This window comes from Pygoscelis adeliae, unplaced genomic scaffold (assembly GCF_000699105.1).
Source record: "Pygoscelis adeliae isolate BGI_AS28 unplaced genomic scaffold, ASM69910v1 Scaffold66, whole genome shotgun sequence".
Classification (NCBI taxonomy): domain Eukaryota; kingdom Metazoa; phylum Chordata; class Aves; order Sphenisciformes; family Spheniscidae; genus Pygoscelis; species Pygoscelis adeliae.
In genome coordinates this window covers 10495336-10511170 of record NW_008825167.1, presented here as the reverse complement: position 1 = coordinate 10511170, position 15835 = coordinate 10495336, and the positions used below count along the sequence as shown (strand labels likewise).

Below are 15835 nucleotides of genomic sequence, written 5' to 3'. Positions count from 1 at the left end.
TCCTGAAGTGTCTAGCAGCGATGTAACTTTGTTCCCACTGAAGTCGATCCTTGCCTTCAAGGACAGCACTTCTAGCCAAGGTTTCCAGAACTCCAACCCCCAAACGGCAGGACGGCTGTTAACTGCCAGGCTATGTCTGACCAGCCAGTCCCTCTGGAGTGCTAATACCATGTTTTTTAATAGTCCTCCACGTGATGAAGATACTAGTTATTGTATTAAACAGAGCAAAGAAATCTACGGAGAATGAACCTCTTAAAATAAGCTGGCTGAGTAACTATACCAGTCTGTCACTTATTCACTCGTTAAGTTGAAGCACAAAGTTAGTGATGTGAATAAATAAATAAATAAATAAGAGGGTGTTGTAAAGAAGGGAATGGGACCGGTGAGACAGGGCAGCTTTTCACCAGCAGGGATTCTGCTTCCAGTTATAATTGCTATGAGGCCCCTCCACTGTGCCACGTGCTCTAAAGGGATGCGGCTATTCATTCACTCAAACGGGCTTGACTTAGTTGAAAGACAAGAAAATGTTACTGAAAGAAAAAAATAACAAGAGATTGAGGCAAAAAGCTCTAACAATGTGGTAAACACTGTGGACTGCAAAAGCAGGCAGGGCACCAGGACAGCATGGTCCTGTGAACCACTGAGACCCTCGCAGGGACTGACGTGAGTTGAGGAGTCTCAGCCCTCCTCAGGAATGCTCCCAAAGTGAATAAATACCCCCGTTTGTTTAAAGGAACCAATACAGACCACAGTACTGGATTTGCAGTCGTGCCTTTTACTCATACAGTTGCAGTGATGGAAAATAGTTGGCTTGCCACCAATAATGATACAGGCTGAGGGATGAAAGGATACAACCTACAAATCCCACCACAGAAGCCACAATTTTTGTGACGATCACATCCTTCTACAACTCTCAAGAGGCTGGTTTGTAAATATAGAGGGATATTGATAAATCTAGTGCATTTCTGAGTTCACTTTATCCTGAAATATGTACAGATTGTTTGTCGCTGCTATAGCAATGATGTTCTCAGTTGGGTGCCACGCTGTGTGCAAGATCTTCTTAGTAAAGTCCAAACTGTCAACACTGATGTCATCTTTCCTCCGTTTGCCTCCGACGCAGACTCTCCGGGGCTTAAGAATAGCTCGTGGTTTACTGCTCTCTCGGGATGCCTCCAAGGTAACATCCCGCTTGGTATTTCGGTCAAACATTCGGAAAAAGTTGTTATATGCACCTGTCATTATCACACTGGGGGGGGGGGGGGGGGAGAGAGAGAGAGAGAGAGAGAGAACAAAGACAAAATTAAACAGCAGCTTGTGGGATGTCTACTAACATGACCAGATCAGGACAGTTGAGCTAATAACCTTAGGATTAGACGTCTTCTGGTTTCAGCTGGGAAAGAATATAAAACGGATTGTTCCCAGTACTCCTCACAGTGAATAGTTTTCTTCTACTAAGGTCTTCCCCTCCTCTGTTAGAGTACTTAATGAAAATTACAGTTACCCCAAAACAGGAATCCTGAAGCATGCACAAATGTCAGGACCCTGACAGACATCATGAGACTGACTTCACAAGACAATAAAAGTAATAAGTTTTAATAAGTTTTTTTTAATTACCCTCCAGCTTTTTATGAGCTTTTAAGGGTCATATATTTCCAGGCTTTTTTCTTTCTCCAGAGCCTTACCTTTCCTGAAAGGTGAGATTACCATCATTCCAGAAACATTATTTAAAAAAAAAAATTCCAAGTATTTCAAACCTTGTGATACAATAGCAAGATTTATCTTGTACATAATTATATATTTTAGTGAGTATTTTGAAGAAAGGTGTTTTGAAAGGTTCTGAAAAATCACACTGAGTTTGCACGAGTAAATTTATTTCCAAAATAAACCCTCTTCCCTTCTGAAGCCATAGACCTTGCAAGCCTGAACACCATTAAAATTTGTATCTTACAATGCTTCTTAGAAATAAACACATTGATAAACAGGATTCTGTCATCTCTTGTAGGAAGTTTGAATGAAGACTCAAGTCTGGATATATTTCTGGGTCTGGGAGAAAGGATCAGAAAACATACCTCGATCTGTATAAAAATTACCCCATTAATCAGCTTGTAGTTTGAAATAATGGATTGCCAGTTGCTTCATTCCCCCAGTCCCAAGGGGAGGATATTTTGTCACTAACTTTAATGAATTCAGGATTTCATCCATGGCCCTCAGGTTATTGGATTAGCATAATCATGGGTTTCAGAGCCTTGTTTGAAAGCTCATTCCCTGTGAACTTTTTCCATATGCAGAGCCAGGGCCACGCTCTACTCTCGTGTCTCAGCCCCAAATAGGGTTTTTTTTTCCTGAATTTCCATTCTGGAAGGGGAATCCGCCCCGAACGGTCAGGTCTCCACAGGAAAAGCTGTGCAGTTCTAAGACTCAGGCAATCAGGAACTATTTGCCTTTCTAGTACAGCCCAACAGAGCATATTTCACGTGCTTCACATTTAATAAACTAACCTCCATCTGACAGTTACATTGCTTTAGCACTTTGCTGTTGCTTCCCACTTGGGGAGGAAGCTGCATCGAGCAGCATACTGGCCAGGAGACCACAGCATATGCAGTCGTGGGAGAGTAAAGCATAAAATATACTCTCTGTCATGCAAACACTCACCAGCTGATTAGATTAGATGCTCCTGGATTCAGGAGCTGTCTTACACTACATGCACGGCCTCCAGCCAGTGTTGCCTTGATCTCATTTGGGGCCATTAGAAGCTACTGCAATACAAATGAATAATATACTGAAAAACGCACAAACGGGAGCTGTGCAGCTAACTGCTTTTGCACTACAGCTACTGAGTGACAGCAGCTCCACTCGCTTCAGAGCCACTGTAGCATAACTAGTGCGGGTGAGCTGGATTTGTACGCTGTGAATCACTAGCAGGACTGCCAGCTCCATCCTGCTTCCATGTTTGCTGATGGCATACTGGAGTTTGATGACAGCTGATTCCACACTGAGCTTTTTGCAGCTCCTGAAGTGCTAAAGGAAACTGCTGCAAATCAGAGAGGTGTAGCACAGAGACACAGCATGCACTGCCCTCAGCAATAGCTCACCTACAGCCTTCACCCTGTCGAGAGGCTGCTTTCTTGAGGTCTGCAGGCAGCACACCGCTGGCTGCACTGCTGCTCTGCTGCTGAGTTTGGGGACGGGCAACAGAGGCACTTGTCCATATGTAGGTGCAGCCGGCCCTGGCAGGGAGCTGCCTCGCTGCTCTCCAGAAGCAGTACCTGCCCTTGGGTTGTCTGCAGTGAGGTCTCCCTTACCTTCCCTGCCTGCAAAGACCAGGCACAATCCTGCTTAATAAGGCACAAGTTAACAATATCACAAGCTAAAAAACCAAAAGAGTGTGACAGCTTGATAAAATGTATCCCAGAAGCTGCAGAAAGCCTACTGATGAAGATTAGTGCCCATTTCAGAAATTGAATCAACAGCAGTAAATCTAATGTTTCACTCCTTCCAAATCACCATGTCTTGTCATTACGGCTCCTGCTGTAATGGTTATTCACAACATGAAAAAGTCGAGGTTATTTCATATCTGGGCGCTAACATACACAATTTGTGATGCAAACGGCCCAGCACAGTACTGTGGTTTTTTTCCCTCCAGGCAACATTTTGAAACCGGTTCGTAACGCTGGGGCACCCTGTGCCACGGGCTGGAGAGCTGTGGTTCGCAGGGGAATGAGGAGCATCCCTCCTGATGAAGGCAGGAACTGTCAGGGGAGCAGTTTTCATGCAGATTACCAGTGCACCAAATGCACAGAGAGGTGTTTGTCAAGAATCTTATTTTAGGAGGTTTTGCTTGCAGTAAAACTGCCTTTTCAGTCCATTTGCTTTTTAATTTCTTGAACTCTCACCTATTTTAAAAAGTCTGCTTTTTTCAGCTGGATTTACTGCAGTTATTTTTTTTAACATATGTAGATGACTACTTTTCATGCTAGCCCTGTTTTTCTGCAGTTTAATGGCTCAGTAAAAAATAGCATTATGTAAATGAAAAAGTGCCCATTCTTGTTCAAGGTCACAAACACAGATGGATTATAACCTTACCTGCTGCTTAAAATAACAATAAAAGAGAGCGAGAACTAGACGTAAGCCTGCAATTTATTCCCATTTAGGAAAATATAATATACAATAATGGAATGTATGCGATAAGGAGAAATTTTTTTTTATATATATAAAAAAAAATTAAAATTGTAGCCAAGTGTAGGAAGAGTCTGTTCTCTATTTCCAGACTCTTTGCTCTGTACAGCAGTGTTATGACAAGGTGCTTGCACAACACCCTTGCAAGTGAGGCTGGTTCAAGAAACTACACGAAGCGCCCACCCCCACCCCTAAACTCCCCACACTAATTCATAGCTGTGTAAGGGAGCAGCCCTGAAAAGCTCTGCCTAACCACCTTTAATTTTACTCAGAAAGCAGGTTTACAAATTGCGCTGCCCGCAGTCAGAGGTACTGTCATCTCATCCATGCAGGGATATTTAGGATGCAGAACACTCCGGTGCACCCTGAGGAGCAGAGTACTGATAGCTCAGGCTGGAGCAAAGCTGCTGATAGTCTGTACCCAGCTCAAGCCACCACAGCTACAGGCAGCATGATTTAAAAAAATAATTTAAAAAAAGGCAAAAAAGCAAGAAAACCCCCCAATGGCAGCGATATGGCTACCACTGCCTACATTTCCCCAGCCTAGCTGGTGCTCTGGAAGGAGAGGCAACACCCCGTATCTGCAGGGCCCCAAATGCATTCACACAGCTCCATGCTAACCCTCCTGCGCTGCCCCATGAGGGGAATTCATTTTCCTCTCCGGAGCGCTCCCTCTTTTAGAGCCGCTCCAAGCAAGGTCTGAGGGTTTCTGACAATTCTTCAAATGTGCATATTTTGAGTGACAACACAAAATGCCACTAATTCGTCCAGCCTGCACCGACACTGGGGGCATTCTTGCTTATTAACGACACAATCTGAGGCATCTCACTGCCAAACTTCAGTCCTCACACGGGGTCACTATGGACCAAAGTCTTATCCATTATTTTTTTTCTTTACAAGCAGGACAAATGTATTCTTACAGAAGGTAAAAGGGGAAGGAGAAACCCCCAGTACACTCCAATCCTACTTTTATTATCTTGACTTTTCTTCCTACTCCCTCCCTAGTTGCCATTCTGTTCTCTTTTTTTCTTTCTTCCCCTACAATCTTGACTCTGGTCTTTACCACACTTTCCAGTTAGGTTTTCCTTTCCCTCCCTCTCTTCCTCCTCCCCTCCTCTTTTTCCATTTCCCTCTACCCTGCTCTACAGTTGTTAAAAAACACTGTATCTTCTCTCTCCTGCCGGTGAAGTGTCCTCCCTAGCTTCATCCTCTGTTCTCTGCTCTGTCTTGTCTCTTTTGCTTTACTCTGTCATTTCCCTTTCTCTGTTCCTTATTTTTTCCTCACATCTCTTCATTTTACTCTTGGAGGTCTCACTGCTTACCCTTTCTTTGCCATCTCCCACTACCTCCAGGCTTGCTTACTCTCACAGACAACTTGCTCAGTCCTTGAGGGCTTTGGGCTTTCATCCTCGCCTTCTCCTTTGGGCTGAACGTGACAACCAGTAGTTGTACCACTGATGTTTAATTTAGGGCCAGAGTTTTAGGGTCTACAGCACCACTCTAACAACTACTGATGGCTTCAGCATCTTTAAGCATCTTAATACCTTAAAACGTCTGGCTTTCAATATTTTGCTTTTGGTAATGACTCTTTGTTAAATTCAATGCTTCAGTACATGGCTTCCCTCTCTAAAGTTCTGCTTCTGTTGGAAGGCCAAAAATTTCCCTACTTCACCAACCTCAGGGGCATCTGAATAGGACTTCATCATTTGTACTAAACATCAATGAGATCTTCCACAATATTTTTTAGGCACTCAGATTTCATCAAACATGTCAGTCACTAAGAATTGGCATATCTCTGTCCTTCTCATATCTGTTATTCCCATACTTTATTGAGATTTCTTTATTGCAAGCCGAGCTCTTAAATGTCATCCATGTTGCGGCCATCCTTGCCTGCAACAGTTTTTATCAAAATTGCTCCATTCAGCTGCTTTCCTGGATGTCAAGGTTTGCCCTGAAACTCTGGGGACATCCGCTGGAATTAAGGCTTGCTTAAAAACCAGACCATACTTGCTTCACATTGTTTTGTGCTGGTGGTGTTAATTGTTTTTTTTTTTTTTAAATACTCTTTTGTAATAATTTTTGGGCTAACTCTGGCCCAAATTAGTCTTCCTAGATGCACAGAAATTTTTCTTCACCTGCAGATTTCTATTGTCTGGAGAAATCAGCTCATGGCATAGTTTCCCTCCTCCACTGTTGCTCAAGAGCCCATGGAAGCCATGGGATGGTGTGACAGGACTCAGGCTGGGCAGGCTTCAAGGACCAGTGCATGCCAGGCTTAAGGATGATAGAAAAACTAAGCCAGCCCTGTTAACCTGCCCCTCACTGCAAATGTGGCAGCAGATCTTCATTCCCTGCAGCAAGAGAGGCAAGACATCGAATCCAAGCAGGTGTGAGGGGAGGAGACTCAGAGCAGCTTCCACCAGAGCCTGCCTCCAGACTTGTAAATCTCTGCAAAGTAGTCCCTCGAGGCACCCAGCATGAAAAGGGACCATTTCTTTGACCTGAAACCGTCTCCCCAATTATATTTTGAGCCCCTAAATTTTCAAGATTTCACTAGCATGTGTACCAGTGCAGAACAGCACATCTGCAGTCTCCTGGGACTGACAGGCAAGGCCCACCAGATCTGGTTTTGTGACAAGCTGACCTTATGAGAAGAAAGGATTGATTCGAGGAAAACTCTTCAAAAACATTTTTCATGGGAATGAAAAATGAGATTTATTATGACAAAGGGAAAGGAGGAAGCACTGCTGCAAACAGTGGGGGCCTGTTGGCATACTGGGCAATTTTGCTTTATTCTGCGCTGTGTGCAGCAACTGACTGCCCTTCACAAAGAAGGAACTTCTTTAAACCTCCTGGGGAGTATGCCGATGGGAAAGCTTGAGACACCGGATTCAGGATTGTGGCACTCCAGTACAGCTGACTGGGATAAAACTGGGAATAAGAACAGGGGATCTCCAATTCCTTCCAAGCTAATATTTGACATGCTGAGCCTTGAGAACAAAATGATGTCTTCTAGCTCTCCAGCATGGAGCATGCTGCCAGACAGGAATAGACTGTTAACATCTCATCCACTGGGACCTGCCAATTCCGCCTGATTAGAGTGAAGGCTGACGGATATTCAGTGGGATGAACGACAGTTCAGTAGGAACGGACTGACTGAACAGTTGTATGTGACTTCACTCATCTGCTTACAGCATATCACTTATCATGATGGTATTCAGAAGTCTCCCTGGAAGGGTTCCCATACACCCATTCATTTGAAATCTTAAAAAAAAAAAAAAAAGTAATTAAGGTATTTGCTTACTACCATGTAGAATTACTACACTATTTTTTTCTTTTATTGGCTTCTCTTGTAACTCACAAACAGCTCCATAAATGCTAATTTTTGAGGTAAAACTGAAATAGCAAAATGGGTATGGTTGACAGCGAGAAAACAGTGTCTTGTGGGTCATTATTAAAAGACCTGACTTCAGAAGAACTAAATTAAATCGGTGTATAAATAGGGCTCACGTATTCTACATAGTTGTGTAATGATGTATATACAATAAAGATGGCATGATTTTAGTGTAATACACTCAACTACAGATAATATGTGCTCATCTGGTTGAATTAGTGTAAGACCCCTGCTTGACTCCCTCCCCTGACCACCGTTGTTGCCAAAGTACATAGTGATTAATGTGCCCTTCAGCAAATGAGATCAGCTCTGTCTGATCGTATTAGTTCCTGTTCATTGGAGTAACTGAGCATCAATCACGTTCTAATCAGAGCTCACGTACATTGATTTTTTTTTTGTAAACAGCCTCACCATCAGGTTCTATCATAGCCTAGATTAACTCCTTAATAATGACAAAAATTAGTAAAAAGTATTTTCACCTAAATAATAAATATGCTTTCATTTTTAACTGAACAATCCTGTCACTTAAATTGTCATTGTAGCTTTAAAGTCTGCAAAAGATAAAAATAACATGTTTAGAACTGCAGTTATTAGTGTTATGTATACTGTTATATAAATATTCTATTGCAGCATCTCTTAAGAGTACCACTGTTAATAGGCATTGCTTACCTTTAGCAGTAGTCCTTTTTAAAAAAATACATACCAAAAGGATCAAAATTAAGTGACCTCAGTATTTGAATGAACTGTTCTTTAAGAGTTACTGGTACGCAAATATAATTTAAATTATGATCCACCAAAAAAACCCAATCCTTGTAGTGTGTAGCAAAACAACACCATACTTGTCATACACACAAGCAAGAACCTCAGAAGAGTGAATGTTCATCAAAAAATGAACATCAGCGCTGATACATTTGACTCTTAAAAAGAAACAACTAGATTAAAGAGAACACTTATCTTCTGTCAAATGTTGCCAGCTACTCTACTCAACAGTTTCTTACAATCAAGAGCAGTGTATTGTGTTTAGTGACAGGTTTGGTAATTGTGCATGACTAACAACGCCCCAGTGTCTGGGCAGTACAATAAATGAAGCCCCCACAATCTAATGTTCCCACTTAATAATTACTCACTGCATTGATCTTTCTGATCTGTCAAGTAGGAACAAAAATACTACGCTCACTTTAAATCCTGATATTGAATAATATTTCTATTATTACCAGGCAGCTATCCAGAGAGTGGTCTTACTGCACTAATGAGGATGGCAGCATTTCATTCAAATACAGGAGAAAGACTCCAGTCCTGGGAACATGTGGCTGTCCATCCTGTACAATGCACTGGGAATTCCCATCAAGGATAAGCAAAATGTTTTGAAAGGACTTGAAAAGCCCTGAATCTTTGACAAAGTTTCACAATATCTAAATGATTTGATTGCGCTGTTCAGTGCCAGATTTAGGCAGGGATCAGCACCATCCATATTTCCAAGAAAAGCTTTTATTTTGGTATTTCCAGTAGGACCAAACTCAAGCAGTAACCAGTCTACTGAGACAATCCTCTGCTAAAACATCCATTCATGCATGTGTTTGGGAGGTTCAGAGAAAAGCTCCAAAACCTGGATCTTCCCCTAAAACTTCTGTTGGTCATTCCCACTTTCTGACCATATCAAAGCCATTTCCACAACAGCTGGTGCCCAAGTTGCAGTCATAGCAATCTGGGAAGGATTTTGCCCCGTGTGGTCCACCTATGTCATTTTAAATGGCCAGCAGTTTGTATCACAGAGGATACTCAATGTTGAGTTAATCCTTGTCAGAAAACACATTACCCTGGCATGCAGACAACAGAGATAATGGAAGTATATAGTTTCATTTGCATAATAAATGATACAAGGTAAAAGTTTTATTTCTTAGTAAAGACAGAATCTCTCCATTGGGCAGATAGAGGAACTGAGCAAAGGAAAGCAGTCCAAAGAGAAGATGCCCCTCGCACAGTGTACAGCATTACACTTTATCTGCATTTGTGGAACACAGGACTGGAAGAGACCTTGTTCTGCACTTCCAAGTTCAGACAGTTGTCGTTTTAACCAATGTCTCATATTACTGCTTTCACAAATTTCCTGAGCACCATCATCAAAACAGTCGGGTTTCTTACATCTCCACTACTCAGGACGGGAAGACTGCTCCACACTGTCACTGTCTGAACAAGTATGAACTACCTCTAATTTCCAGGCTATCATTACCTGTTGTCACTCAATACCTATTTGCTGTTCTGTCATTATCATTCACATTTATCTTAGCTAGATCCTCTTCCTCCCTATGTATACCTGCTTGATATACTTACTAGAAGCAAGTATAATCTTGGCTTCTCTTTTGCTAAGCTGATCAAAACCAAACTCCTGCCCTCTCCTCTCTTTAGAGCAGCTGTCCATTTGCCTGATTAGTTCATCCACCTTGGAGGAGAGGGACAAGAAATGTGTAACTGCAGTCCAAAGATCTTTGAATAAGACCCTAACATAATGTCACCACTACTCCTTTCTCTGCTGGATATCCCAGTCTTGCCCATTTAAGGATCTTATTTGCCTTTTTCACAGCTGCCCCACACTCTGTTTCATAGTCCTTGCCCAGTCCAGGGGGGCAGGCCTGCTTCAAATACAATGAGACGGACCATTTTTCTCTTTCCCAAATGAGAGGCTAAGTGAGCTGAAGGCACAGGTCCAGGTTCTCAGCAAGTGCCAAACTTTTGCCTCTTGGCTCCTACCTCTGCTGAGCCAGAAGTCACTGTGTGCCATTCAAAATTGGCTCCTGTGCTCTCTTTCACATGCATTTTGTAGACTGCTAATCCCTTCCACAGTCACCTAGCATATGAATGTCCCTGTGAGTTGTTTCCAACTGATAAGATGAAGGTTTGTGTTTTCTTTTAACTAAAACTGTCACCTTGCATTATACTCTTGGATTTCATCCATTTTTATTATCCCAGTCCTCTCGACTGCTCAGTTCTTCCTGTAGAATATTCCTACTCCCCAAAGTACCGCCACCATTTGCTAACATTATGGCATTAGCACATTTCATTCTCGCTCGCACTCTGTGACTTGTTGTGCCAATATTTCTTATGACAATATTCAACAAGATATTACGTCCAAGATAAAAACCAGGACCTCTCCTTCAGTGCACAGGGAATGGACTGCTCTGATGGGGGTAGGTATCAGAAAAAACTGGTTTTTCGGTCAGTGGGAAGGTGGCAGCAGTTTGTGGAGAATCAGTGGGTGCCTGTGACTGCCTTTCCTCGCTCCCTTTTTCCAGTAAATGAACTGGATTTCTGAGGCTGCTCATGTGTAAATACAGGATCACACAAGCTTCCTTAGTGTGTTTGTGGGGCTGTGCAACTTGGCAGCATTCTTTTTAGCTTTTGCAGCCTACTTATGATTTTGGTGAAAATGGACAGAATTTGAAGGGTTTTTTTCCCCTAAGGCATGAGCCAAGATTAACAAGGTATACATCATGTCTAATGAGGTCAGAGACGCAACTGCACCAATATCCAAACACCTTTTATCAACCTGAACACTGATATGTGAAGATGTAAATTGATGTGGAAAATAACCATGTGTAACACTTTGTTTTCTGATTGCTCCCCATCATATGGGAGCTCTTGTGCTAAATGAAGACAGTGATGGACATAAGGATGGATTACCTGTCGGATCCATTCCATGCACATTCAAACTTGTCAAAGATGCAGTCATTTTCATAGAGGGAACACAACTTGCTCCTAAGGTAATCATGGACCTGTTTCAAAGAAAATAACTGTTGTTATTCTTGAAATAAAACAAAATATAAAACTCCACAACCACCCGCCCCACTCTCTGCTTTATCTCCCACGTTCACTTTCAAAATATGCTGCACGGATTGGTAGCTTTGCAGAAGGTACTGTGTTTAGACTCTACAGAAGCTATGCATACTTTTCCACAGCCCAGTTAACCAGGTGCTACAGAATTGTTGTTGCAGGAAGGCACGAAGCATACCTCCCTCAGCAGGGTGCAGACCACCCCTCTTCAACACATTTGTTTCGTGCTTGGGTGATTTTCTCAGTGCTAGCCTAATTCCCAAAGACATTTCACCAGCTGATACCCTAGATGTGCTAATTAATGTGCAAGAAATCTAATTTAAATAGTAACAAAAATGTCATATTCCAAGATAAGTGGACTCTCACTTGTTGTGGCAGAAAGAACTTGGGTCTATTAAAAGAACCTGTAGTATATGGTATTACATATATTCGGGTAAGGTATTTCAGAAGCCAAATATGGTAAAAGTTTGCAGTTGCACAGGCTGCAAATTAGAACACTAATTTAGCCCAAGAATATCTCCTATTTGGCTAAGACTTAAAACCAACACTGTAAATTCTCCCACATACTTGAAAAGTTGGACTAACCAGCAGAAGACCTCTCCTCTGGGTCACACAACTCTGCTGAACAAGGGTTATCATAAAGAGACAGATCTCATGCAAACTGTTTTAATCCTTTGCTGAATTTGATTAGTTTTCCCTCTGGATGATCGGTTTCGTGCTGCAAGGAAATAATGAGCTAGAAAATCCCTGCCTAGATGAATTTACTAATGCACTTTCACTCCTGATGTTTTCTTCTAGCTGTTGTAGAAACTGTAAAACAAAGATGTGTAGATGGTCTCTCGAGCACACATAACAATCCAATAGCCAAGGGGCATAATTTAGCTCTGGCATACAGAGGTACTGGTTCTTGCAAGTCCAAGGAGACTGTTCCTGCTCATGGATGCTCAGCATCCTCCTCTGGCCTGAGGGCGTAAACATTTCTTCTATTAAGATAACGTCTATCAAGAACAGACGAGGGACAATGACCTTTCACTTATATTTTCTTTAAACTAACCCATTTTCAGTAGCCAAATTGTACAGTATCCTAAGAATATTTGTAATGTAAGGTTATTAAGGATTACAAATTTTAATCATGGATCAATTTTCATTAATAGATGAGTGAACACTGAGCTGTATATCAACAGATAATGTCTTATACAGCAAATAACAGGCAAATGATAGATGCAGATAAAACATTTCACAATTAAATGCATTTACCCTCATGGTGAGTAATAGGTTGGAATGCTTTTAGTACTGATGCAGTTTCTTGCACCCTCTGTAATTAAATCCCTTCATTTTCTCTTTACTTAAAGCCTTTTTATGTTAGCAGTGTAATTTGTTACAGAACTGGAGTTCTTTCCTTTATCATCTTTGTGAGCTCCCAGCACTTGGAAGAAATAGAAAGGTTGGGTAAGGCAGGAGAAGGAAGTAGATTGCATTTGCCTCATTGACTGTCATTTCTAGGTCGTCTTCTTGTTACCATTGCCAGCAGCCACCTGTCATGACCACTGTCATGTATACACCCTTTGCGAAGTGTGTCCAACTCCACAGCTTGGAGCTGTGCCTTTCTATCAGCTCCGTCAAAAAGCATTTTGAAGTTCCTCTCTCAGAGTTCTTACTGATCTCTTCAAGGTCTCGGGTCTTTTTTCTTGATTGACTCTGCCTGCAAACTTGCACTACTGCCTTGAACCACCATCTTGCTCTTCACGTGGACCTTTTACCACATTTGATCACATTCAGACCCTCAGAATGACTATGAAAAACTAACTGGAAGAAACACTTCATTTTTAGCTTGTTTGCATGTTCATCTGCCACTACCAATTGCGAGTAAAATCACATTTGCCTTGACTGTTACATATTGTTCTTACCACATATGAATAGTACTTGAATCCCAACCAAATTCATTCCTAACTAATTACAAAGGGCATTCTCCTTTTCTTCACTGCACTGTTTTAGGTCAGACCTTCATGGAATTATCTAGTAATTCTGTGCTCCAGACTAACACAGCAACATGACTACATGGGGAGCTATTTCACTGGGACGGAATAGTCACAATCAGGAATTGCACTGGTGACACATTAGTCCAAATCCCTATGCAACAGACCTTGCCAGAAGTAGATCAAGCTATTATCAGCTATGAACGTGTTCACCTCTGGTTGCTGCTGGTATAGTTCTGCTGGGGTAATTCACCTGGGCAGCATCAAAAGAGTATCCCATTAGGCAAGGCTGCCTTGCAACTTTCAAACACTGGCCGTTCCACTGTATTGCTCTTCTAGTGCTGCCCAGTGCACCATACTCTGCCCTTTTTTATTTTATGTGAAGCATAAACAGGAGAAAATCATGTTGAATCATTGTCAGCAGATAAAGTGTTTCAGCAAGGCTGCTCTATGCAACAGCATACTTTTAGCCACAGCATTGATAAGGAAAAGAACTTGCATGAGGAATTCGATTTTTTTTTTTGTGATGCTAAAATTGTAACCTGATAATGAAGCAGTACAGTTACAGACTTCGCTCTTTCTTGCAGCCATGTGGGGAAATCTCCTTTTGTGACCCTCTTCATGAGTCTCTCAGCTAGACAATATCTAAGTGGCTACCATGCAGTGGATGAAATGAGAAATTCAATCTTTTAATTAATACCTTTTAATCTTTTAATGATATACATATCATCATAATTATGTGGATACATTACTGAAAATGTTAGGTTTATTTGTTGCCTTCGGGTGATCCACCACAAAAAACTTTTTGAGAGATTTCCAAGTTTATATAGGAGATTTATGTATGCGAGAGAGAGATACCTCTAAGACAAATTATTTAAAAGAGTAATTTAAACCACTTTTTCTTAAGAACAGAATTCTCTACTCTCTGCAGTTGAAAAACATGAAAAGTTGCCCAGAGCAGTTGGACTGGGTGACTCCTATGCAGTCCTGTGCTATTGGCTTCCTAAGGCTCCTGAGTTCCAGATTCTCCTTTAGTCCGCAGCAACGCTCAGCAATGCATCTGTATACTCTTTACAAGGCACTGGATAAGTATTTGAAAATGAAATGCAATCCATAGGTTAAAGTAAGGCAGCAAGAACACTGTTATATTTGCAGGGTTTTTGTTGTTGTGGGTTGTTTTTTTTAATAAGCTTCTGACTGCAATAATCAGTACTGAAAAATTTACATTATACTCATTTTCCACATCTTAGCATGGAGAAATATAACTTTTAATTGGCCCCACTGTTGGGTGTCAGACTGATTTAGAGGTGGCCAGCTTGTTTCACAGCTACCTACACGAGGAAATAAAAGCAGATGTCAAAGTCAAGACAAACAGGTTGGCTTGACCAGCTATTCCGCTCCAGGGACAAGGTTGCCTACTCCAATATCATAAGTATAAAATCTAAGGTATGCTTCTGTTATATAAAACACAGTCTCGCCCTTAGCCTCCTACTTCATTTTCGCAGCATATCAACATTTCTAACACATTTAGCATTACAAGCACTGCCATTTTCAGAGCAAAACCAGTTCTGTAGTTTTAAAGGTATACAGGCTCAGACTTCCCAATGCTAACAAGAGACACACTGAAGAGTATCCACCGAAACGTAATGGGTGCACTGGAAAACACTAGGGCCCACTTTGCCTACTAAACACTAGCTAACAAACACCTCTGATGTTACTGATGTCAAATTTTGGTTGTTTTGACAAGTCACGCTACCAAACTCTCGTTACATGTTATTTTAAAACCAATCTTAATGATAGTTACTGTGAACTCCTGTACTCCACCTGCCATTATACAGACACAGGAAACAAGGGATTGTTCCAGCAGTGTCGTAGGACTGTCTCTACATAAGCAGTATGAGCCTGATGAATGACATTTTTCCTACCTTGCATACTCTTCTGTAGTAGCTTAACAGCTTTTTCTCATTGCATTTTCATAACAAGCAGTTTCTGTGTCACAGACATATTTTCCTTCTTCAAGGCAGAGTCAAAAAAAATGTAAGCTCAGCCCTCTATTGCCAAACAGAACAGATGTCAGAGTACAAACTCAGTGCTGGCTGGAGCCACCGGCATTTTGTCTGGATAATATCGCAATGAATTCAGGCAACCAGATGTGTCTGTCTGGCATTCGCAAACTGCTGTGTCAGTGGTGATGTTAGGGTTTAACACTGATCGCTTCTAGAACTAGGCACAAGGGAGAAATGTATAGATGAAGTTTTAAAAAAAAGTTTTGAAATGACAAAGGTGTAAACTCTCAGCAGTCCCAATGGGAGCAGAATGCTAAGCAACTCACAAAATCCTTTCCTCAGTTTCTTTTAAATGTTAATAGCGAAATACATCATTTGAAAACAGATGCCAAAGTGAAGAGATTATTTTCCTTGTTAGAAGCATTGTCTCTTTCAAGGGCCCCATCCACAGTGAG

General features: G+C 41.6%; 1 protein-coding gene across 1 annotated transcript in view; it reads right to left on the bottom strand.

Annotated features, from left to right (window-relative positions):
- Nucleotides 1-755: 755 nt before the first annotated feature.
- The window catches only part of PPP2R2C (protein phosphatase 2, regulatory subunit B, gamma), a 141288-nt gene continuing 126208 nt past the window's right edge, over nt 756-15835 (bottom strand). Inside the window, exons 8-9 of the mRNA XM_009328842.1 lie at nt 11249-11340; nt 756-1246 (exon numbers count right to left, since the gene is read on the bottom strand). Of these exons, the coding sequence (XP_009327117.1) occupies nt 955-1246; nt 11249-11340 (384 nt within the window). The 3' untranslated portion in view covers nt 756-954. The remainder of the gene's footprint in view (nt 1247-11248; nt 11341-15835) is intronic.